Source organism: Cynocephalus volans, chromosome 1 (assembly GCF_027409185.1).
Source record: "Cynocephalus volans isolate mCynVol1 chromosome 1, mCynVol1.pri, whole genome shotgun sequence".
NCBI lineage: Eukaryota > Metazoa > Chordata > Mammalia > Dermoptera > Cynocephalidae > Cynocephalus > Cynocephalus volans.
In genome coordinates this window covers 121,089,533-121,112,527 of record NC_084460.1, presented here as the reverse complement: position 1 = coordinate 121,112,527, position 22,995 = coordinate 121,089,533, and the positions used below count along the sequence as shown (strand labels likewise).

General features: G+C 42.7%; 1 protein-coding gene across 8 annotated transcripts in view; it reads left to right on the top strand.

Annotated features, from left to right (window-relative positions):
* Positions 1 to 22,995, top strand: part of KALRN (kalirin RhoGEF kinase) — a 621,231-nt gene that overhangs the window by 540,010 nt on the left and 58,226 nt on the right. For 2 of the 8 annotated variants that reach the window (XM_063076707.1, XM_063076727.1), the window contains 3 exons: positions 12,364 to 12,647; positions 13,858 to 13,962; positions 17,244 to 17,339. In XM_063076707.1, coding sequence (XP_062932777.1) covers positions 12,364 to 12,647; positions 13,858 to 13,962; positions 17,244 to 17,339 — 485 coding nt within the window. The remainder of the gene's footprint in view (positions 1 to 12,363; positions 12,648 to 13,857; positions 13,963 to 17,243; positions 17,340 to 22,995) is intronic. The other 6 variants (XM_063076704.1, XM_063076749.1, XM_063076740.1 and 3 more) reach the window with 3 other exon arrangements.

The following is a 22,995-nucleotide window of genomic DNA, read 5'->3' as shown; positions in this document are numbered from 1 at the left end:
AACAGAGCCAGCCAGAATTTTATGCCTCCCCCAAACCTCCAACATCATTTTCAGTGACAATTTCAAGATCTGTAGAAGAGACTCATGGTTTGAATATAAACCTGATCCCAGACTAGTTTCAGAATCCCCATTTAAGAATGTGTGTTTCGGGCCGAGCCCGTGGCGCACTTGGTAGAGTGCTGCGCTGGCAGTGCGGCGACGCTCCCGCCGCGGGTTCGGATCCTATATAGGACTGACCGGCGCACTCACTGGCTGAGTGCCGGTCACGAAAAAACGACAAAAAAAAAAAAAAAAAAAAAAAAAAATGTGTGTTTCATGTGGAAACTTAAACTTGTCAGATTTATTTTATGCCCATGAGGCTAAATATCAACTTTAAATAGCATGTTAAAGGACAACTTATGATAAAATTGTAACAAAATCTAGTTCTAGCCTTTAGCATAATCACCACTTTCATTATACATTGTTTAGTTTGTTTTCAGTGGGTGGAAAGTTATTCTCTCGTATTTGTGACGAAGAAATTGTTTTATGAATGGAATTAAGTATTTTACATAGGGATTATGTTCAAACATCAACTTACAGTTAATTTGTCATATATGCCCAAGATTAGGCAAGCCAAAATTGTACCGGAATTTTAAAACACTAAGGTTAAGCGAGTATGCAATTTCACTTGGCTTTTAGAACATTGTTGCCAGTGACAGACACTACCTTAACCAGGGGATCAAAGTTAACATCACTAGAATCGAATCAAATCGATATTATGTGTCTCCTGATATGATGCGTCATATTGAGGGACTAGCAAAAATGCAAGCCTTAAATTTAATCATGCGGAAACATCTGGCAAATCCAAATTGAAAGGCATTCTACAAAATAGCTACCCCATACTTATAAAAGACGTACAAATCATGGAAGACAGGCTGTTTTTCTATAAAGTACATTATTGGAATAATTAGCAACATTTGCATAGAGTCTCAATATTAAATTTTTTATTTTGCTCATTGTACTGTTGAGAGAATGTCCCTGTTTTAAGAAAATGTACACTGAAGTATTTAGGGATAAATGGGAATCTTCCCTGTAGCTTATTCGCAGTTCAGAAAAAGAAAGAAGAAAAAGCAAGTGGCAATATGTTAACATTTGGGGAATCTGGGCAAAGCGTGTGTAGGAATTCTTTGTATTAGTCTTGCAAGTTTTCTCCAACTCTGAAATTATGTTGAAAAAAAAAGTTTTAAAGAACTGATGCCAGTGGGTTCATCCGTGTGAATCCCATCTCCAGGTCGGCCAGGCCCTGGGTTCTCCTAGCCACGTGTTCCCTTAGTGTTGAATCTGTGCCCCGGTAGGAAGGAGGCCAGAGAGGAGAACCCAGGGGCACTCCTGATGAAGAGCACAGAGTTGAGGAACTCTTAGGATGAGACATTGATCTTGGTGGGAGTTTCAGACTGAACTCAGTCTTGTTGGTCTGCTGCTTTTTTCCAAGCCCCAGGTAGTGAGGACCTAGAAGAAATCCTCTTGGCACATGTGCTTGGGAGAGGAAGGGCCAGATTAAGACTGAGGAGTCTCAATTGTTCAATCCAAGAGACCATAAACCTTCACACACAAAAAATGTAGTTACTAAAAAAGGGCACTGAAAACAGTCCTTGACCTCCAACCACCTGCTGCTTCTTCCAGATTTGTAGTATCCTCCTCTTTCTTCTTCCCTGAGGGCCCCTAGGAGAATTTCCATCGCAACATTTTCAGTTAAGTAGCATTTAATTACAGTCTTGAACTTTCCAGAGTCACCCTATTTAACTCTTCTCCTAAGACTCTATAATTAAGCCTGTTTGGTTAAGGTTACTACTGAAGGGCACATTAGAAGTTGAATCCAGGTCAGGCTTCCCACTGGCATCTGGACAGACTTTGGTGTGATAGTGCATAAGCCTAAAATAACTGGACTGGACTGTAACTTATCTCCTACTTTGATGTTCATAACAGGTTTTGAGCTTGGCTGACAACCCTGGTCTGGGTACCATCTCCAGGAGTCATTCACCTTTTGTATTCTAGACTTTGGTGGAATAATAGCAAAGATCAATGCTAACCACACTGGTTTCTACAAATATTAATAGAAGTTTTGTAAATGCTTTATATTCCCTCTTGGAGTCATCATCTATATTAACATATTAAAGGTCTGAGAAGTCCTGCAGTAGAGAAACAGGTAGCTTTTTTTAACCCATCTTACTTGATTGGACAACACAATTAGAACATCTTAAGGAACATAGGAAACACTAGCCTATATTGATAATTACATTGTTAAGTTTAAGAGTGAGTACCTCACCAACACTGACTTCTTAGAGGTCTCTGAGAAAGTACTCAGACTCCAGTGATTTAACTTTTTTCATACTTAGCTATCCATCACTAGCCATTTAATGACCAAAGAATTTGTGCTGGGGATACAAAGCTGGAGGATCCCTTTGTCCTCAAGGACTGTCCTTAGGGAGATAAAATACGTTTATGTATTTATCAGTGCCAAATGAATGGCACAAAGTAATCTAAGAGAGAAAGGAAAACATGCTGGGCCTAGTTGTCTAAGAAGTCTTAGACAAGCCGAGAGGCTGAAAGGCAGTATGAGGAATGGGGAATGCAACACGGTTGGTGCAGTGAACTGAACAGTTAGACTGCAGTGGAGGATTCATATAGAATAGTGATTTTCAAACTTTGGCATGCATCAGAATTACTTGGAGGGCTTCTTAAAATACAGAATGCTGGGCCACCCCCACAGTTTCTGATCCACTAACTCTGGAATAGGGCCCAAGAATTTGCATTTCTAACAAGTTCCCAGGTGATACTGATATTGCTGGTCTGGGGCCCACAGTTTGAAAACCTTGGATTATCAAAGAATGGAAGCTCATAGAGCTGGAAGAGTGAGCTTAGGCCTGACCATGGAGTAGCCTAAACGGCAGCCTGACCAGGTAGATTTTATTGATCAAGTTTGAAACAGTGACTTGAACAAAGCAATACAGTTGTTCTGGTTGCAGAGATATGTCAAATGGATAAGAGAAAAAGACTAGATGCAGAGAGACCAATTTGGAGGCTGATATGTAGTTAAAGTGAGTGGATTTACAAGATCCAAATTACAGCAGTGACAGTGGGGATGGAAAGAAAATATCAGTGCAGAAATCTCTGTGAATGAAAAATCCACTGGGAGGAGAGAAAAAATTAGCCTTGGTCATTCTGTGGGAGAGTCTTCAGTTACCTGCAGTCATTTGTATAATGTTTTTTGAGACTTTGTGGTTATTACAGGGGTTGAACTCATTTATGTTCATACTATCTGAAAAGAAAAGGGGGAAATGTTACTATGTAAATTAGTAGGGTAAACGGTGATTTAGGGAGTTCACTTAGGGCTTGTTTGAAGGCCTATGATACACCCTGGACTCAGGAGTGGTCCTGTTTCACCAGGGAAATTTGGCTTATCTGTCAGATATGAAGCTCAAGAAAGTGGATGTGGAGAGATAAAGCCAGAGGAAGATGCCCACCCCAGTCTTGGACCTTGGCAGGTGCCGTGGGTCATAGTAAGAGGACCTTCCTTGTTTTATGACATCTTTATAGATGAATGCAGATTTCAGGCAATATCAGTTCCTACTTACCCACTAATTCTTGTTGCCCTGTCACTTGAAAATAGAAACCATTTTTTGTTTGTTTGTTTTTAAATAAATTTTATTATGTATACTTAGAGTACACAACATGATGTTATAGGATACATATACATAGTAAAAAAAAAAAGCTTACTATAGTGAAGCAGTTAACATAGCCATCACCTCACATAGTTACCCTTTTTGTGTGTGTGGCAAGAGCAGCTAAAATCTACTCATTTAGCAGAAATCCCAACTATAGTACAATTTTATTAACTGTAGTGCTCATGATGTGCATTAGATCTCTAGATTCATTCATCCTACATATTTCCTGCTTTGTATCCTCTGACCTACATCTCCCATTTCCCCCCACCCCTGATAACTACTGTTTTATTCTCTATCTCTGTATATTTGACATTTTTTTCCCCTTAGATTTCACATGTAAGTGACATTGTGCAATATTTTTCTTTCTGTGTCTGGCTTATTTCACTTAGCATAATGTCTTCCAGGTTTGTTCATGTTGTTGCATATGGCAGGATCTCCTTCTTTAAGGCTGAATAATATTCTGTTGTTTACATATACCACAGTTTCCTTATCTATTTTTCTGTCCACAGACACTTAGATTGTTTCCATATCTTGGTTATTGTGACTGATGTTGCAATGAACATGGGAGTACAGATATCTTTAGGACGTGGTGATTTCATTTCCTTTGGGTATATACCCAGCAGAGGGATTGCTGGGTCATATGGTAGTTCTATTTTTAATTTCTTTAGTAACTTCCATACTGTTTTCCATAACTGCTGCACCAATCTATATTCCCACCAACTGTGTGCAAGGGTTCCCTTTTCTCCATACCTGTGCCAATATTGTTATCTCTTGTTTTTCTGATAATAGCCATCCCAATGGATGTGAGATGATATCTCATGGTGAAACCATTTTTTACAATAAAAATTCTGTATTTAAGTTTCATACTAATATGGTATGTTCTTTCTCCAGTCTTAATTTGTGAAGTTTCATGATACTCTTCTCGTAGTTATGTTTTGTACAGTTCAGAAGTTTCTTGGGAGAGTTTTCTACTCCACAATTTGGAAGAAATGTGTGTTCCCTCTCCAGAGACTGTGGCTAAGAGTAGGAGGATGAAATGGGTGTATAGAGTGAAATAATATTTAGAATATTTACTCTTGGAAGAACAGCAGAGCTGCTTTCACTGACTTTTGCCTGATCTGATGTGTCAAGCTTCAGAACCCACCACTGGTAGAATAGAGAAAAAGAATTTTCTAGCCCTGAACTTCAAAGGCAACTGGACAGGGTAACAATTCTAGTGAGTAGGTGTCCCAACATGTCACAGCAATGACCTTGTGTTTTTACGACCTGTTTATCTGGGGGCAGGGGTAGGGTTTGGTGTGCTTTGAGTGCCCTTCTCCGTCTGTCTCTGGCTCAGAGAGGAGATTACTTAGGGGAAACTGAGGCCAAGGAGAGCCCAAGGACAAGCAGTTGGGAACTTTTACCCTCTGCTTCCAATGGCCTCCGGATGGGAGTCAAACTGTGGGGCCAGGGGCTAGTGAAGAGAGTAAGACAGCACCGAGGGAGCTCTGGACTGAATTAGAACAGAGTTCAGGGGACTTCAAGATTGAAGCTAGAGGTGCTGACTTTTCACCCCTGTGGAGATTATTTTGTCCTTTTGGAGAAGATCTTTCTTTTAAGGGCTGTCCCAGTGGGCTCTGAAGATGAAAAGGATTCCTGCCCTGTGTGGAGGCCACTGGGTTTGGAATCATTTCTGTGGCTGGGATCTCTGTTCACGTTCTGCCAGGACAGGAATAGCAGTGTAGGGAAAGGAAGGGGGCTGATAAGTAGAAATGAACTAAGATATAGCCCAATACCAAGTGCTTTTAAGGTTCAGAGTTGTTGTTGCTTTTGTACTTTTAGTTTAATGGAAAAAATCGGACATAGGTGTTATAGATCTATAGGGATTTAGATGTGCAGAATTTATAAAAACACAAAATTACATCTGAGTAAAGTAGTGAGATAAAGAATGATGGGTTGGTAAGGACTCATTGGAGAAGAGATTCCTGAAATAAATATAAAAGCAATGGCATAAGAAGCAGGAGGCAGAGGCTTGTGCTATGCATTTGAGATTTGAGTGTGACTAAGACATGGGAGGAGTATCCTGAGCCAGGGTGTGTTTGCCATGTTTGGTCTACAGTTCTGCTAGGAGTAGTTGCAAGGGCAACAAGTTCCCTAGTGTTAAGAAACAATGTTTCTACCCCTCTCCCATTTCCTACTGCTGTCACCATAGCTGCTTTCTTCATTCACCACCACCAAGTGGCCCAGGCACCATAATGGCCAACCTGATGGTTTGCTGGGATGCCAGCTGTGCCAGGAACTGATGGCCTCAGGATCTCAGCAGAGTATGCAGCCAGGAGCTTGGCTTTCACAAGCGTTGTGCTAAAAGACCTTCTGGTGTCATTTTTGTATGCCATGCAGGACATTAATATTTACTGTGGGTCTTGTGCTGGCCATGCTTACAAACAAACATGGATTTATCTGTTACCCAGAGAATTTTCACCCTTGGCTTTCTCATCATGTGCACTTCTCTAGATGTGCAATTTACAGCATGAAAAAAAAAAGTATATATGCATATGATACTAATATAATTTTTATATTAGGCAAATTCTTTCTAGAAAGCCAAAGGAAACAGGAAAATTTTACAAACAGATGTATTGATGCTTTGGCCTTATACAGCTCAAGCCATGGAGAGCAATAAGGATGAGTTTACAATTATTCCTGTTACATTGGAGCTCGAGTGAGACAAAAGAACAGGAGGTTAAAGGACCTTTCTGTAAATATTAGTGGATATCAGGAGTCTTTGTGGTTTCTTCTGATTTCAGCCATTAGAGTCAAAGTTTCCAATACAGTATTATGATGACTACCAGGGGGACATTTGGAGACCCATTGACCATCTAGATAAAACAGATATGGTTAATATAGAACTACTAGACGTCATATCTTTTAGTAATTACATGATCCATTATGTGGAAAATATGCCTTTGGGATGTGATTGAATACTATCTCTAAGAATATATAGAACTCCAGAAGAATGGATTGAAAATGAGTCTTTTTTTTTTTTTTTTTTTTTTTTTTTTTTTTTGAGTTGTGCCACTCAAGCCAGCGTAGAGAATGGTGGGCCACTTTATGCGTCTGGGGCACTCATGGCCCACTGAGCCTTGGCTGCCACCTGCAACATATATGTACTTTCTAGGGTCCCAGCCTAACCCTTTCAAGGACATTGTTCCTGGTCTTTGGGGGATACTAAAGCCACAAAACTTATAGAACTGTCTTCTCTGTCTGGGCGGTATAGTCCTTCTTTACTTTCAAATAACTTTGAGGTCATTGGAAATAAGGCTAAATCAGTATTTTTTGATTGCAAAAATAGATGACAGTACTGTGGATGCAGCCATAAAGCATTTGTCAGATTCTGAATTTGTACTCTTTGATGACATTTGCACAATGAATTCTGCTTTCAGAATAGTTTTGCAAATTTTACACTGGACCAAAAAGGGTAGGAACTGTTTTTTTTAGGTGTAACATAAAAGTGAAATAGTATGGGTTGAAACTTTTTAAACAGGAAATTGAATTTCTAAATGAGTTGTATTGGATATAACAAATTTCTAGGATATTTAATTACTACCCTTGTGTGTACAAGTATCTTCTGTCTTGGTTGTTAATGAAGGGCTACTCAAGTAAAAGATGACAATGTTTGACATAGACAATGGACTTGTTTTGATATGTTTATGAGCAAGCTCTCTTGGGCTTTATTCCAATTTTCATCTTCAGGTGAAACAGACAGCAGAAATTCATCTCCTGTGCTGCCTGAAAACATTCTGCTGTGATTAAAATACCTGAAATCAGTGAGTTGTTACCCCAGAGCTTAGGCTAATAACATTGACATGTTTATTCCACTCCAGGATGGAATCCGAGACCCTAACCTCAACACTTTTTCAGTTGCCTCATCATGAAGTCCATCAGAAGCTCCCATTCTGAAGGATACTCCTGTACACAAGGAGGCAGATGTCATCTCCAGGGTATCACCAGTGCTGCTTAAACTTCCAAATGGTGAGGGAGGGGGACAATTTCCTGGTAGCCAAAGGGTGTGGCTACCTTATTCTAGGAGGAGATTTCAGGCATCGGTCCTATCATTTCTTACTGGAAGTGGGGAGAGAGAATGATGCAGGATGGCAACTGTGGACGCATTAAGCTTTCCTTTACTTTCATGAGGCATAGACGTTTGAAGCTAAAAATGGCCTTAAAGTATCTAGTCTAGCTTGTAGAAGAACACAGAGACAGAATGAAGGAACACAGAATAAAATCATAGTCATGTAATTAGGAGAGGGTTTTATGGTGTTATTTCTATTTAGCAAATACTTAGATCGTACTTCCTATGGATCTAGACGTTGTTCTAAGCACTTTACAAATACTAACTGGATGACAATAGGGGGAAACGATTGGTCTTTCAAATTTTGCATTTGTGAATCTCAAAGCCAGGCTATGATTTGCCATTGGATGAGAAGCTTGGACATTTGTCTGTCTTGCCTGGCAACACAGGGTACAGTTAATGTGTCTGGGTGTCTAGTTCTACTGACACAAACATGCTGATAAACCTGAGTTTTGAAGGCTTGGATTCAGCAGAGCCACATGGTATCACAGGGGCCTGGTGAATGAAGTCTGCGGCTTATCAGCAAAAAGATAGCAAAGGGGCCCTACTTCTAGTACCAGTGCTTCAGAGATGTTTATCACCCAGTCTTCTGAGAACAGGAGTTTGACCCATACCAAACACTTCAGAAATAATGTAACACACCTAAGACCACAGCCAGCAAGGAATGCTCTGAGATAACTTTACAACTTTGTCCTTAAAGGAACGCCAACCAAGTCAGTTGATCTCCAAACATTCCCTGAGCAAAGCAGCCCTGTAGGTTATCCTTCATACCTGGGAACTTTAGAAGCTTAATTTTTATGCTTTTAAATGCAAATACTCTGCTGCTGTTTTCCAAAGTATGTGCAAAACTCTAGCAATATCTGAGAAAGTCCCAGCAGGGTCAAGGCTCAGCAAGCCTCAGCTTGGTGCCCACCAGCAAAGCCAGCTGTAGAGGCTGGAGATAGCTCTCTATTGGCAAAAGCGTTCATTCACCTTATTTCAGGATTTTATTTTTTTCTCCATTGGCTACATCTAAGCCAGAGGGCCTCCAAGGACAGATTAGACCTCCATTCTAGGTCTAGGGCAAAGTCTTTATAGGAAAAGGTGACTGAGTCTTTGAGTAGGTGTGAAAAGCCACTGTAATAATTTGTTTAAACATCTAATCATGTGTTTGGTGTAAATATCAGTATGAAAACTGGCACAGTCAGGGGGCCTCTGGGAGGGGAGGGAGGTAGAACTGGTCTGGTATTTTCCCAAGACCACATTTTGGTCAGGTATTCTTCCAAGACCACGTTGGTGATGAGAAGCCATGGCATACATAGAGACAACTCACCTTTGATTTGTCATACAGACATTAATGGTAGCACCTCATGCTTTGAAATGTCTCACATTCATTCCTTTGTATTGCTTGTGCACAGCTTTAGCATGGCCTTCTGGATTCCGATACCTCCTTCCCAGGGCTGTGCTATATATAGTTGCCAGATTCATTTTTTTAAAAAGACAACCTTTTTATCATGTCGTTTTCCAGTAGAGTCTCACAATAACGTTCATACTCCTTCGGTTTATTATTGAATGTCCTCACTAATCTTTCTATCCAGTTTCTTCTTCTCCATTAATCTTTATTTCATCCAAAGGATCTGTTATGGAGTGGGCTTATTTTTCAGTTTTCCTGCCTCTGTGCTTTTGTACCTGCTATCTCCCCCATTTGGAATTCCTTCCTCCTCCTCTGCTATGGAATTCCTTCCTTCTTCTCTGCTATTCAGATACATCCCATCCATTAAAGGTTTTCAGACATATCCCGCCTATACTGATCTGACCCTCCTCTGAACTCTGCTTGCTTATCGTCTAGAGTCGATGCCAGCCCTGGCAATTAATCACATACTGCCTTGTGCATTTGTCTTTAGTTTGTGTGCTCTGTCCTGCTTGTTCATCTTCTCTTTCCCTGCCTCTCTCTGCTACTGTGTGTGAATATATGTGTGTGGCTAAACAAGAGTTCTGTAAAAATAAAATCTGTCTTACATGTCTTTAGATCATACTATCTAACGGGTGCTCTGTGACATTGTTATGGTTAGTAATTTTTGCTTAAGGTCTTGATTTGTGTGCTGATGCTCCTGTGTTGCTAACAACTTTTGGAAGTCTTGGGACCCTAGCTTTCTCAACACTAGTAGAGCCAAGAACAGCATCCCTGAGCAGTACAAGCTAGGAAAACGTCTGAAGTGAGCTTAAAGGGCTTTCTTTTGAATAACTCAAAGCTATTCTATAAAGCCAGGGTAGATGGATTCTAATGCTGATCTCCTGAGAGTTTAATGTATATTCAGATGTCAAGGCTTTGGGGGAAATTAAATCAGGTTTGCCCAGTGTGCTTTTGCTGCATACCCACATCTACCATGTGCATTTTCTAGCCCCGCTGCTCCACCACAATAGTATGGCTTCATCTAAACTTGCTCTTCCTCCAGCGACATCTTTAGCCCCTCATTCAGAGGGAATCCGGAGAACTGGGCATGGCACAGACATTAAGGTCCCTGTAGTGTAGTTTAGTGCTCAAGGCTAGCTGTTTGGAGTTCATATCTCACCGTGCCCCTTTGAGCTGTATGTCCTTAGGCAAATTGACTAGTTTCTCTAAGTCTGCAGTTTCTTCTTCTGGAAAAGAGGATAATAATAGAACCTAGCTCATGGGGTTGTTGAAAATGAAATAAGATAGTCCATGTAAAATGCTTAGGCTATTGCAAATAAATTAGAACACTGAAAATAGTCAATGGCATATAGCTTATAAAGAATATGCCAATATCTTCCATTTAAAAAAACAAAACAAAACAAACTCTCTTGATCTCCAGTCACTATCCCTTTAACACAAAATAAGAATTCTCCATACTCCATGTCTTGTTCCTCTCTCCCATTCTCTTGCGCCCTCTCTAATCAGGCTTTGTCCCTCTCCATTCCACTACAGCTGCTTTTTTCAAAGTCACCAATGACTTCCATGTTGCTGAGTTTAAGACTTAATTCTTAGGTCAACTCTCTTGACCCATCAAACCGCATTTGACACAGATGACGTCTCCCTCCTCCATCAACATTTTCTGCAGACAGTCTCTGGGACACGCCACTCTCCTGGTTATCCTCCCACCTCACTGGCTCTTCCTTGTCCTCACATCTCCCTGCTTCTGGCTTGGTCCTTGGACTTCTTCTTTATTCACATTTGTGCCCCTTAATGATCTCACCCAGCTTCATGGTTTCCAACATCACCTCTACACCAACTCCTCAGTGACCTCCAACTCACCAGAACTTTCTCCTCTGAGCTCCAAACTTGATATCAAGCTGGTGCTATTCAATTTCTCCTCTCAGATATCGAATGGCCATTTCAGAGATGTCTAAAACTGAACTCCTATCTTCCATCCCCCTAGTCTCCTCCTCCATAGTCTTCCCCATCTCAGGAACCCTAATCCTAATAGTTGTTCAGGCCAAAAACCTGAGTTATCCTTGACTCCTCTTTTTTTTCATATTCCATGTACAGTCTGTCAGCAAATCCTACTGGCCCTCTGTCAAAACATATCTAGAATCTGATCATTCTAACAACCACTGCTACCACCTTACGCCAGGCCACCAACATCCCTCCCCTGAAATGGCGCAGTAGCCTCCTAACCAGTCTCCATTTTTCCACTTGCCCTCAATATAGAAACCAGAATGACCTTTTAAAACGTTAAGTCATGGGCCGGCCCTGTGGCGCACTCCCGCCGCGGGTTCGGATCCTATATAGGAATGGCCGGTGAGCTCACTGGCTGAGCGCAGTGCGGGCGACACCTCGCCAAGGGTTGCGATCCCCTTACCAGTCACAAAAGTACAAAAAAATAAAAATAAAAAATAAATAAATAAAATGTTAAGTCACTTTGTGTCACTCTGGCTTAAGAGTGTTCCAATGGGTTTTCAACTCCTGGTAAAAGCCAAAGGCATAATGCTGGCCCACCAAGCCCCAGCCCCCTGCTGGCTTTCTGATCTCCTTTCTTACTGCTCTCCCCCTTGCTTACTCCACTGAAGCCCCCCCAGGCACACCTTTGTATTCACTCTTCTGCCCACCTAGAATGCCCTTCACCAGACAGCCACATGGTTCACCCCTCATACCATTAGGTCTTTGTTCAAATGTTACAATGTAGACTTTCCCCAACCAGCTGTTTAATTCGCACCCCCTGTTCCCACCCCAGCATTCTCTGTTCCCTACCTTGTTTTTCAGTATAGCACTTTTGTCATACTTGACATTTTACTTATTTTCATTTTACTATTTTGTCGTTGTTATAGTCTTGGTGGGCCAGAATATAAACTCCATGAAGGCAGGAGTCTTTGTCTTCTGCCCACCCCTATATTTGCCACACCTGGAATGGTACCTCACATTGAAAACTGAATGAGTGTCGGCTATGACTGCTCTTCTAGAGAGGATTTTCTTGACGCGGGTCTGCAGCCGGCCTTGACGTTCTGCCTTGTGTCTGAGAGTCCTGAGTGTGGAGCTGTCTTCCTCCCTGTCGGCAGTCTCACCTGCCTTACCTGCCTCTGACGTGGCTGCATCTGTCTGTTCGTTTTCCTCAGATGCGTACTCACATTCCTCCAGTGAAAATGGAGGCAAGTCCGAGTCGGTGGCCAACCTGCAGGCTCAGCCCTCCCTGAACTCCATCCACAGCTCCCCCGGCCCCAAGCGCTCTACCAACACCCTTAAGAAGTGGCTGACGAGTCCTGTGCGTCGACTCAACAGTGGGAAAGCAGATGGAAACATCAAAAAGCAGAAGAAAGTGCGTGATGGTCGGAAGAGCTTCGACCTGGGATCTCCCAAGCCTGGGGATGAGACGACCCCTCAGGGGGACAGCGCTGATGAGGTACTCACACGGGGGCCCCCAGCCTTTCATTGTGAAGGACCTACTGACATGCCCCTGTCCACAGGTTTTGTAAACTGGTCAGTCTCTGATCTCCAGTAGTTTGTTGTCTTGAGCCAAGTAATTTGAGTTCTTCTTATTCTCAGGACCTTGGCCAGTTTGATTTGTGACCAGTTCAGAGACTGACTAGCACCTAGAATATCCAGCAGACAGAAACCAAGTTTTGCCAGATTTGGAGTAAGCTGGGCCTGAGGGGAGTCAATTGGTCATCTAGTTCCTACCTCTCTTGAGGACTACATCAAAACCAGCTAGACCTGTTTAGACTAAGAATGAAAGAACGGAGACCATTTTCATTGAAAATAGAATACTGTGCTGGGAGATTATAGCTATTTTCAAGTATCCTGAGCAGTGCCACGTATAGAAGGGAGTAGACAATTCCAGGTTGCTCCAGAGGTGAGAACTACGATTTACAGATGAAGGTTATAATAAGGCAAGGTTTCAGTGATGAAATGTGCCTTCCTGAAAACTAATGGACACCCATGCTAGAAGTGTTTGGGAGACCATGTGACCTCACATAACAGTGAGAGAGATCCAAGAAGTTAGGCTGTATGATCTCTGAAATCTCATAAAAAGGTGAGATTCTGTAATTAAAATATAGTGGATAGGTTTTGGTTGGGGGAATGAGATACCTGTTTTATCTGGCAAACTAACCTATTCTAATCACTGCTGTGGCTAAGAAATTCTCCCTTATATGTAACCAGACTCTGTCTTGTTGTAGTTGTATGCCCTATGGCATTTTTCTTGCTGGAAATGGCAGTAGAGCCTGGTGACATATGGACTGCGGTTTAATAGCCCTTCAAAATTTAAAAAAATTAGACTTTCTCTGACCACTCTTTTATCTTTCTCTTTTCCTGGCTTTTCAATAAGATATATTGGGGGTTTTTTGTTTGTTTTTTTTGTTTGGTTTTTTGGGGAGTTTGTATATGTGTGTATTTTCCCCATTTGGACCTCACTATCCTTTGAGATAAGCAGGTGCATCCATATGACAGAGGAGGAAACTGCAGCTGAACAGATAGGGGTGTGTTGAGAGAGGAATCTTCCTCTCGTTGAGAGAGGAATCTTCCTCTCGTTTTGCTTTTCTAAACATCAAGTCCTGAACCTTGAGCATCTTTAACCATGCAAAACAGTAACTAATGATGCTCTTTTGTTCTAGAAGAGCAAGAAAGGTTGGGGTGAAGATGAGCCAGATGAAGAGTCACACACCCCCCTCCCTCCGCCTATGAAGATCTTTGACAATGACCCGACACAGGATGAGATGGTAGGACTTCTCCACCTTCTCACGTGAGGGCAGCATGGAATTCATGCATCTTCACTTTCTGTGTGTCATGGGGGTAATGCTCTCTCCCATGTTATCTCTTACCCCACATGAATCAATGGCAGTAGAGACTCTGTCTGTATTTGGTAGGTATCCCCACCCCCAACCCTGGAGCAGTGTAGAGTGTGTATGTAGAATTCTCAAAATGGAAATCTGCCTGGTATCTCGTCTTGCCTTCTAGATAAAGGGTAATGTCTCTGTCTTTGGAAGCAGCAGATCCTAAAAGGAACTATTTGTCTCAAATGGGAATCTGCAGTGGTTCCAGGTTGCAACCATCTTGTTACACTCGACTGTACAACCTACATTTTGGTTATTTTCCGTATAATCAATTCTAAAATCTAAACAATGGTAATTTCCAGTCAAGCCCAGTGCTGTTGAAACTTTGCAATCACAGCATGAGGGATAGAAATACTGCTAAGGGGAGGTTGTTGTCAAGGAGGGCAAACCTAATACGCCAAGTTGCCCAGCTTGTTTGTTTTGCGCAATTCCCTGGCACACTGGCATGCAGAGGCTTCCTGGAATCTGAAATGTCGAAGTCCACTGTGCCTCTGATCACCCAGTGATGATGATCCCGATTGTTCTGGAGGATTGCTTTAATTGTGATCCTGATTGTTTTCGGGCTGCTTTAATTGTGTTCTCTGTCACTTAGTTTCCTTAAAGCCACGCTTTCACTTCCTTGTGTTTTTCTTCCCTCCTCTTAATTGTTGCTGATCCTCTTAGGCTCTGGCGGTGGAAGTGGTGGTTTCAGCTTTTCATTGTGCTTTCCATTTGCTTTTCAGAGTGTCTTTTGGTGGTTATGGTGGTGGTTGCTTGCAGCAGTGTGCAGCCTCCTTCAAGGTGGTGGGCCAGCATCTCTAGGCAGGAAACAAACCCTTCTAACACTGCCTAGGATGCTTATCAAAGAGTGCTGTCTGCAAATGCTTCAGCATTTCTGGTGACATTCCAGTTCCTATTTTAATTCTCTCTGCTTTGCATTTGAATTGTTAACCTGCAGACATTAATTGAGGTCTTCCTCTGTGTTAGGCTAGAGGGACAGAGTGTAAGGACAGGACTATGACTGAGATGTGCTTGGCCGCCCCCTATGACTCACCTATGAGAAGTGCATGGTTGTGGCCCTTCCTGAGGTGATGTCGGTGTCCTGGTCTCCAAGGCCAACTGTCTGACTCTGGGCCATTGAGAAGAGTGGTAGGAAGCAGGGCATTATGCCTATCCTGGTTTCCCAGAGGCAGAAACACCTGTGCATCACCTCAGGATGAGAATGAGAACCAGCCTGCTGTGTTCCCAGCAGCTGACCCTTGTAAAATGTTCTATAAACAGTGGCAGTGTCTGTGGGGAGCAGGCACTCAAGTCGCATTATCTGCGCACTGCCCTCCACCTGGAGGAGCCAGCTTGCATAAGGTAAAGAAAAGTCATGAACCCTCTCCATCTAATTCCCTCCAGCACAGTTTGTTTGGGGAAAATGGATGTTATGTTGTTTCTGGATAATTTTTAACTGAGAATGCTGATTTACCCCCAGACGTTTGTGTAGCCCTTTTCTTAGCCAGAAACAGGGCAGATGGCAACAGTCCCTTCACAGACACATTAACCTACCTCAGTCCTGCTTGTTTGATTTCTGTGCATTTGTTTTCCTGTAAAATATGGGAGCAGGATGAGCCTCAGAACTTCTAGCAAGTAGAGTTGGATTTAGTAAAACTATTTTTACAACAGTGAAAAAGGAATTTTTAAAAGTTCACCCATTATAATGATATGTGATTAAATACATTTCCTAAAATCTTATTAATTTTACCTTTATAACTATAATTTTAATAGCTGGAGAATATTTTACTTATTTGATGTTCCATAATTTGCTTGACCAGCCCCTGTTTGAGCTGTGCTGACGGGGTGTTCTCAGTCTTTGCTAGGCTAGATAATACTACCACAGATCACAGTATACATATGACGTTAGTTTCTTTGACTTCCGTCCTTGGAATAAATTCTCAGGAGTAGTATTACTAGATCAAAAAGGTGCTAATTTGGTTTTCCAAGTAGACTTAAGCTTTTCTGCATTACCCAAGAGAAGAAAAAGAGCATTGTATCTTAATTACATATTTGATTTCTTCCCCCCATCTCAGAAGCAAAGATATAAGTAACTCAGCTTAGACAAGATGCTGTCTTTTTGAAAGTCTTCCCCTGACCTAAGGGACAAACTTGAAGCCTGAGCAAGGCTGGGACATTCAACTTTCAGTACCCACAATCATTACTGCTGAAGACTGAAGGAGCCTGTGTCCTGGCCCTGGGAACACCATTGCCCTCTGCCCTGATATGCTGGGGAGAAAAGCACACGCATGTGTGCAGGGTTAACTACTTCTCCCTCAATGTCTTCTCGTGTAGAGGAAGGAAAAAAAAATAAACAAAAAATCCCACCGTACTTCAGTGAGCAGGAATCCCTAAACCCCAAACAGCCACGTGGATGAGTCCTTATTGTAAGTGCAAGGAAAAGAGAGACACAGTGAGGCCCTTTAGTCGAGCCTTCCTTTACTGTAAACAAGTCCCTGGTCACTCCAGCATGTGGCACAGAACTCTTGCTAAAGCCTTTTATTACTTTCTAGTGTTACAGTTCAAGACCCTTACCAGAATCAGCTGTTTTGTGGAGAAGTAGGAATAGTGGCAGAAAGAGGGAGAGAGGGGCAGGGGGAGAATATGGGGAGGGATGTCTGGCTAGCTAGTCTCTTAAGTGCTGTGCCCCTAGCATTTTTGCTTGACACACGGTGAAGATCTATATCTAAGGCTATAATAAAGCAAGAATAATTTCTCTTCTTTGGACACACTTGACGCTAAGATTACTGACTCCTTTCATACTCTGGAAGAGCTACGAGCAGCCGTGTAGTGGCCAAAGTCCTGTTTGACCTCAAAGCAAGTTGCCCCTGCCCTGTCACTGTCAGTAGGTGCAGTCCTTGCTTACTGACCTCCCAGGAACTTGGCGATCCCTCCTCTCAGCTCCTCGGAGGCCTGTCTGTGTAGAGCCTGGCCCCACCCATGCTTTGCTGCTTGCCAGAATTCCAGGTCAGGTGGGCCTCTCCCACACCCACACTACCCCTCTCTCCCTTTGTCATCTCTTCCCTCTGAACATAGAGCTTTGCTTCCCTTGCCTGCCTTAAGCTTTGGACTCTCTGTTTTGCCTCCTAATTGCTGTTCCTCATTCCTTTGCTAATCTGCTTTTTCCTTTGCTGCCCGATGTCTTGCAGTCCTCCTCTTTGCTAGCAGCCCGGCAGGCTTCCACTGAAGTACCTACTGCTGCAGACCTTGTCAGTGCAATAGAAAAGTTGGTCAAAAGCAAGCTGGTAAGTGGGGGTTCTGGAGGTAGTTCTGTGTGTGTCTCACCTCCAAGCAGCTCCCAGGCCTTGCATCTATCTGCGGTGTTCTCCTTTGCACCTATGCTCACTCCTGTAGGATTGTTTCCACAAATGATGGTTTCTAAAAAGCTGTACCTCAAAGTCCTTTTTGGCTTTGTTTGGGAATGGGCATGGGGAATTAATTAACAGGGTCTTTGAGGGTTGCGATGTTGATGAAAGGTGAAAAGAATCTGAGACAAACCAGCCTTGCTGTAAGCCTGATCCACTGGTCCACAGGCGAGTGGCATCCGGCCAGTGACCGATGTGTGTCCAGTAAGCCCTGTTAGTGCACTGTGCTTTTGAGACACAAAACATGGATTGGATCTTTGAAAGCACCAGGTAATTTTATTTGGGGACCTTACATAGCCTTCTAGGTTGTAGGGTCTTGCAAAAGAAGACTACTGATTATAAAGGGGAACAGGCAGAAGTGCACGGATACTTCACCACAGGAAGTTAAGGGAGCCGGTGCACATCCCCATATCATGGCGGTAAGAGCTGAACATGAGCCACGGACAACTGATCTAGCCTGTGACTTTCTCATGGGCCAATCAGACCACTGGAGGGAACGATGATGAGTCTGATTTGGTTTGGGATTTTGGCATAATACTGGTGAAAGAGCTCCTTTTTGGGTAGCTCCTTAGGATGAAACTGTTTCTGCACTCCCCTGTTTTTACACTTAAGTATTCACTGTAGGATGACCATTTAAAGCCTTTTCCTTTAAGGGGCCAGCCCGTGGCTCACTTGGGAGAGTGTGGTGCTGACAACACCAAGGCAACGTGTTCGGATCCCTATATAGGGATGGCCGGTTAGCTCACTTGGGAGAGTGTGGTGCTGACAACACCAAGTCAAGGGTTAAGATCTCCTTACCGGTCATCCTTTAAAAAAAAATAAAAATAAAAATAAAATGAAGCCTTTTCCTTTCTTTCGCTCTTATCTGTGTCACCCAATTGGCTTTTCCTGCAGTCCTCTTCAGGATAAATGTCTGTGCTTCCGCCAGGCTTCTATTGGAAAGTCTTGTTAATCAATGCCATTTAAACCCTTCTCCACTTGGCCCAGGAATTAGAGGAAAACGATGGATGTTGTCTAGGGAAAGTTGGCTGATAGTTTTGATTGCAATAACTACCTTTTCAGATATCCCAGCATATAGTGTACAAATGAAATTTAACACATATGATTGTATTCTTTTTCTTCTAAACTTTCCTTCCTAATTAAAAAAGAAAATAGCTGGTGTTTTTATTTACTAGTGTCAAACTCATTTTTCTGCTGTCTCCCTGTTCTACCAATAGGAGTTAAGTGCTCTCGTGGGCACTACATGACTTTTCAAAGGACCTCTCTCTGACCACTCTTCACTTGCTCTCATTTACCTTTTCACTCTGACCCACACACCTCCCTCATTCTCCAAATACCATTAAAAAAATTTTTTTTTCTTAAAACCATCCTTTCTTTTACATTTTCTCTTTTACCACCTGAGCTGAGGCCCTGATGTCATGCGTAGACTATTGCAGTAGCCATTGCTTGCGTGATCTTCACCCACCCAATTTGCCTCCACACCTTGCTCTCCTGTAGGTCTTCAACAGGAAGACCTCTCTCCTTGGTGAGGGCCTACTGCCTCCCTCTTGCCTACATAAGCAGTGGTCTCCAATAGTCTCCAATGTGGGGTTGCCTTCAGGTACAAAAACAGCTTATTAGGGTACAGTAAGAAAATACTAGAATCTCTTTATCTCATTAATTTAAAATGCTTTCATGTATGTCTTGTTTTTTACATAATGATAGTACAGTAGAACAGACAAATAATTTATTAAAAGGTTACATGTTTTGGGGGTATATGACCAAAATTGTGTTTACCGACAGAGATATATTATCAAAGTTTGGAAATCACTGACCTATAGATAAGTCCACACTTACCCAGTATTCTAATATTCTGTAGCCTGTTCTCTAACCTACATTTCCAACATTGACTTACTCTGGTTGGTGAACTCTGCTACAACCGAATTGTTTTCCTCACAATCCCCAGACACGCACTTGATTTTCCTCCTTTCAAGTTTTTGTTCATATCACCCCACTTCTCTGGAACATTCTTCCTCATATTTTTGCTTATTTAGAGCATAGTGGTCCTTCAGGATCACTCAAATCCCATCTCTCCACAAAGGCTTCCCTGACCAGCCAAGGGCAAATTTCCTCTGAAATCCCACAGTAATTATGAAAGCCACTTGCTGCCTGGGACAGCTCTTAGATGGCCCTGTTGTATTATTTGCTAAAATATCTAATGTTTTCATTTGCAGTTTACCTTCCCAGCTAGATGATGAGTCATTTAGGACCTTTTTTCCCTCCGTTAGTGTGTAGGAGTTTTTTACACTTAATGCTTTCTTCGTGAACACTGGTTTGCAAAAATCTGTATTTGTTTATATTTTGGATTACCTTTTTCCTACCGCTGCTGAACTTTGCACTTTTGAGAGTCTCGTTAGGCCTCTAGTTTGTGTGATCAGTGAGTCTGGTGTTAAACATGTGAATGACAATATTGAGAAGTCCCATGAGAGCAAGTTTCCCAGAGAAGAGGGAATGTGGGATGGCACTGGAGTAGATTGGCCCTGTAACAGGCTCTCAATAAATGTCTATTGAATAAATGTCCTTTCTGTGGTATGTTTACCATAATAAGGGCTTTAAGTTTTTTCACCAATAACTACTTCTTGAGGACCTATAGTGAGCCCAGAATTATAGAGATTTCTTTGGCTTAACATTAAAACCAAGCCCATATCACAAACTGTGACCCTAATGGAGTGAATGAGCAGTGATTTGATTTCTTAGAATCTTTTCACCAAAATTCGATTCTTTGTCCTTCCCTCTACTTTCTCCTTCTTCCCATCAATCACTCGGTGGGGTAGCAACCGAGCAGTGATAAGTTGAGAATCTCAGCCACGTTGGAGAACACTAGGTTGCATTGTCACCTCTGAGACTCTCATTCCTACTCCTCATCAGATCTTTAGTTTAGAAGAAGAAAAGTTCTAGAGCCCTTAAAAGTTCTGGAGTGTTTATTCGACTAAGTGCAACAGTGTGATGGCTGCCAGAATAGCCAGTGTTATCACAGAGTTGGTTAATGAAAGTACAATGTACAGATCAAGAGAAGTGATGGTCCCATTGTACTCAGAGCTGTTCAGACCACAACTGTCATGAGCTGTGTGTGAGTAATGCATTGTATTCTAAATGTAACATTCTAAAATATTCCTGAACAAACTGGGAGTGCCCTGGAGGAGGTAACCAGGACTGCGTGGTCCATGTCATTTGAAGGAAAGTTGAAGAAACTCAGATTAAGCATGAGGAGAAGTTAGGAGAAGACATGTGAGAGCTGTCTTCCAATAACTGAAGTGCTGCCTTGGGAATGAAGTGTTGGTTTGACTGTTGCTCCAGGTAGCAGAACCTAGACCTGTGGGTGGGAGTTATCTTAGTTCAGTATGATGAAAAACTAATAAAGTCCTTTCTGATTTACAGAGTCTGATTCCATTTTACAGGAGCATCTGGTATGCTTGGATTTTTATCTAGAGCTTAGAGTCTTTCTACTTTCTCTATTGGTTGCTCAAGTGATGGCACCAAATTCTGTACTTGGAATTCATTTGGCCTCCTAGCTCTGCCTGCAGGCCATGAGATCCCCTGTGTCCCTGTGTCCCAAAGCTGCCCCTGGTGCTTTACGTTCACATGGTCATTGTTGCACCAAGGCTTCTGCCTTGGTGAGTTGTGATCTCCGCTGCACAAGAACTGCTGTTAGGGAACAAAGGCAGGCTTATGAGGCTCACCTGCACTGCACATAAAACCACTGAAGATGCCCCTTGGTGAGTCCTTCTGGACATTAATGGGCCCTTCAAAGTTCTCGCCTGCAGCCTTGTTCTTTAATCAGCGCTTTTGTTTACCCAGAGAAGATGCTCATCACCTCCCCGCAAACAGAGCTAACATTTTTTCTAGTGTTTGTATTAAGGTATTGAGGAATAAGGACTCTCCCACCTTTCCCTGTGTGATTTTCTAGACCTGTGGACCACTTTTTCTAGACAGTGAGTGTGTTAGGAATTGGAAGACCTAGATTTTAGTCCAGACTCTATTTACTGTATAGCCTGGGGAAATCTACTTAGTCTCCTTGGCCTCTCTCTATCCCAGTTATCAATGACAATGACTCTTTCTACCTGATTCTAATCTCAAGAGAGCCATGATAATGGTTGAGTAGGTGTGAACATGCCATGTAAACTGATAGGCAAGCATCTACAGATGTTGTCTTAGCCACCTCAGCTGCCTTGTGAAGGGCAGGGATGGGACTGTGTCATCTTATCTTCTGTAATTTAGGAGCGTGCTGGGCATGTAGAAACTAAAGCTGATAGATTGGTGGTTGGGTGAATGTTACAGGGTAATAGCTTAATGTCTGTATGATTTGGTTTTATTCCTCAAATTTGAGAAACAAAAGTTTCCTGGCCCTGTGAGAATCTAGTGTGTCTCTGCACTGTAGTTCCGGAGCCCCGGTATTCTACTCCCTTCCTGGCATGAAAGATTGAACCATAGAGGTAGAAAAGAAAGCCCCTCTCTGAGTTCTTATCATCAGGTGACACACCAGAATCGTTCACTGGGCTCAGTGTGGTGCCAAGGGACCCTGGCTAATAATCCTCTGCCTTTAGGGAAGGGTCTGGCCAGGACTAAGCTCTTATTGAGTCTACCTGATGGCCTGGCATCCTGAAAATGTGCCCTACCTGCTTCAGCAAGACTTCCCAGCATCTAGTTCTCCTGCTCTTATAGGATTTACCTCCCTGAGCCAGGCTTGTGGGTTCAGCCACGTTCAGCCATAGAAGAATCTGGCTGGGGCCAGACTGTGTTTGTGTGTGTGCTTTCCTTGGCTGGGGCCCAGTATCCCAACTCTAGCACAGGTAGCTAGGTCTTCAGAGAGAATCACTCTTGAATTATTACAAGCATTATAGCCAACCCCATCCATCATTTGAGATAGAATACACAGCATGTAGCTTAGCCAAACCCTTTATTTCCCTCTTCTTCTGTTCTCACTGCTTCCATCCAAGAGAGTCCTTCCTCCCCGAGAGATGACTTGGGCTTCTTTGCTCATAGAGCAGGTCCAGGCAGGTGGAGGTGGAATGTATTTCCCTGTGGGACACTTTGGAATCCTCAGATATCCTTCATTCTGTAGAAGGGTTGAGAATAGACCATGCCAAGCGGGATGTTCCACAGGGGCACCTTGTAAGCAGAGATGGAGGCCTGTTTCCTGGGCCTTCCAGTCACCACTCACCAGCCAACAGGCTTCAGAACAAAGGCTGTGACAAGACAGTGGGAAAGGAGGAGGGAAGTAAAAGGCATGTAATCAGATCAGTCACCGGCTGGGTCCATCTGTGAGAGGAGTCTGTCACTGGTGGTGGCACCAGAGGACGTGTCATTGGAAAGCCTGCCTGTCTTCTGGCTGGTCAGGCCTCAGCACCAGACACTCTTATTTCCTTAATAACATGTTACAGATCCTGTATCTATAAATTTAGCTAAACCTTTCTTGACCTTTCTATATTTTTAGCCTATACTGCAGCTCTAGATATAACAACTTCCATGGTTGATAACTTGTTCTGTAAATACCTTT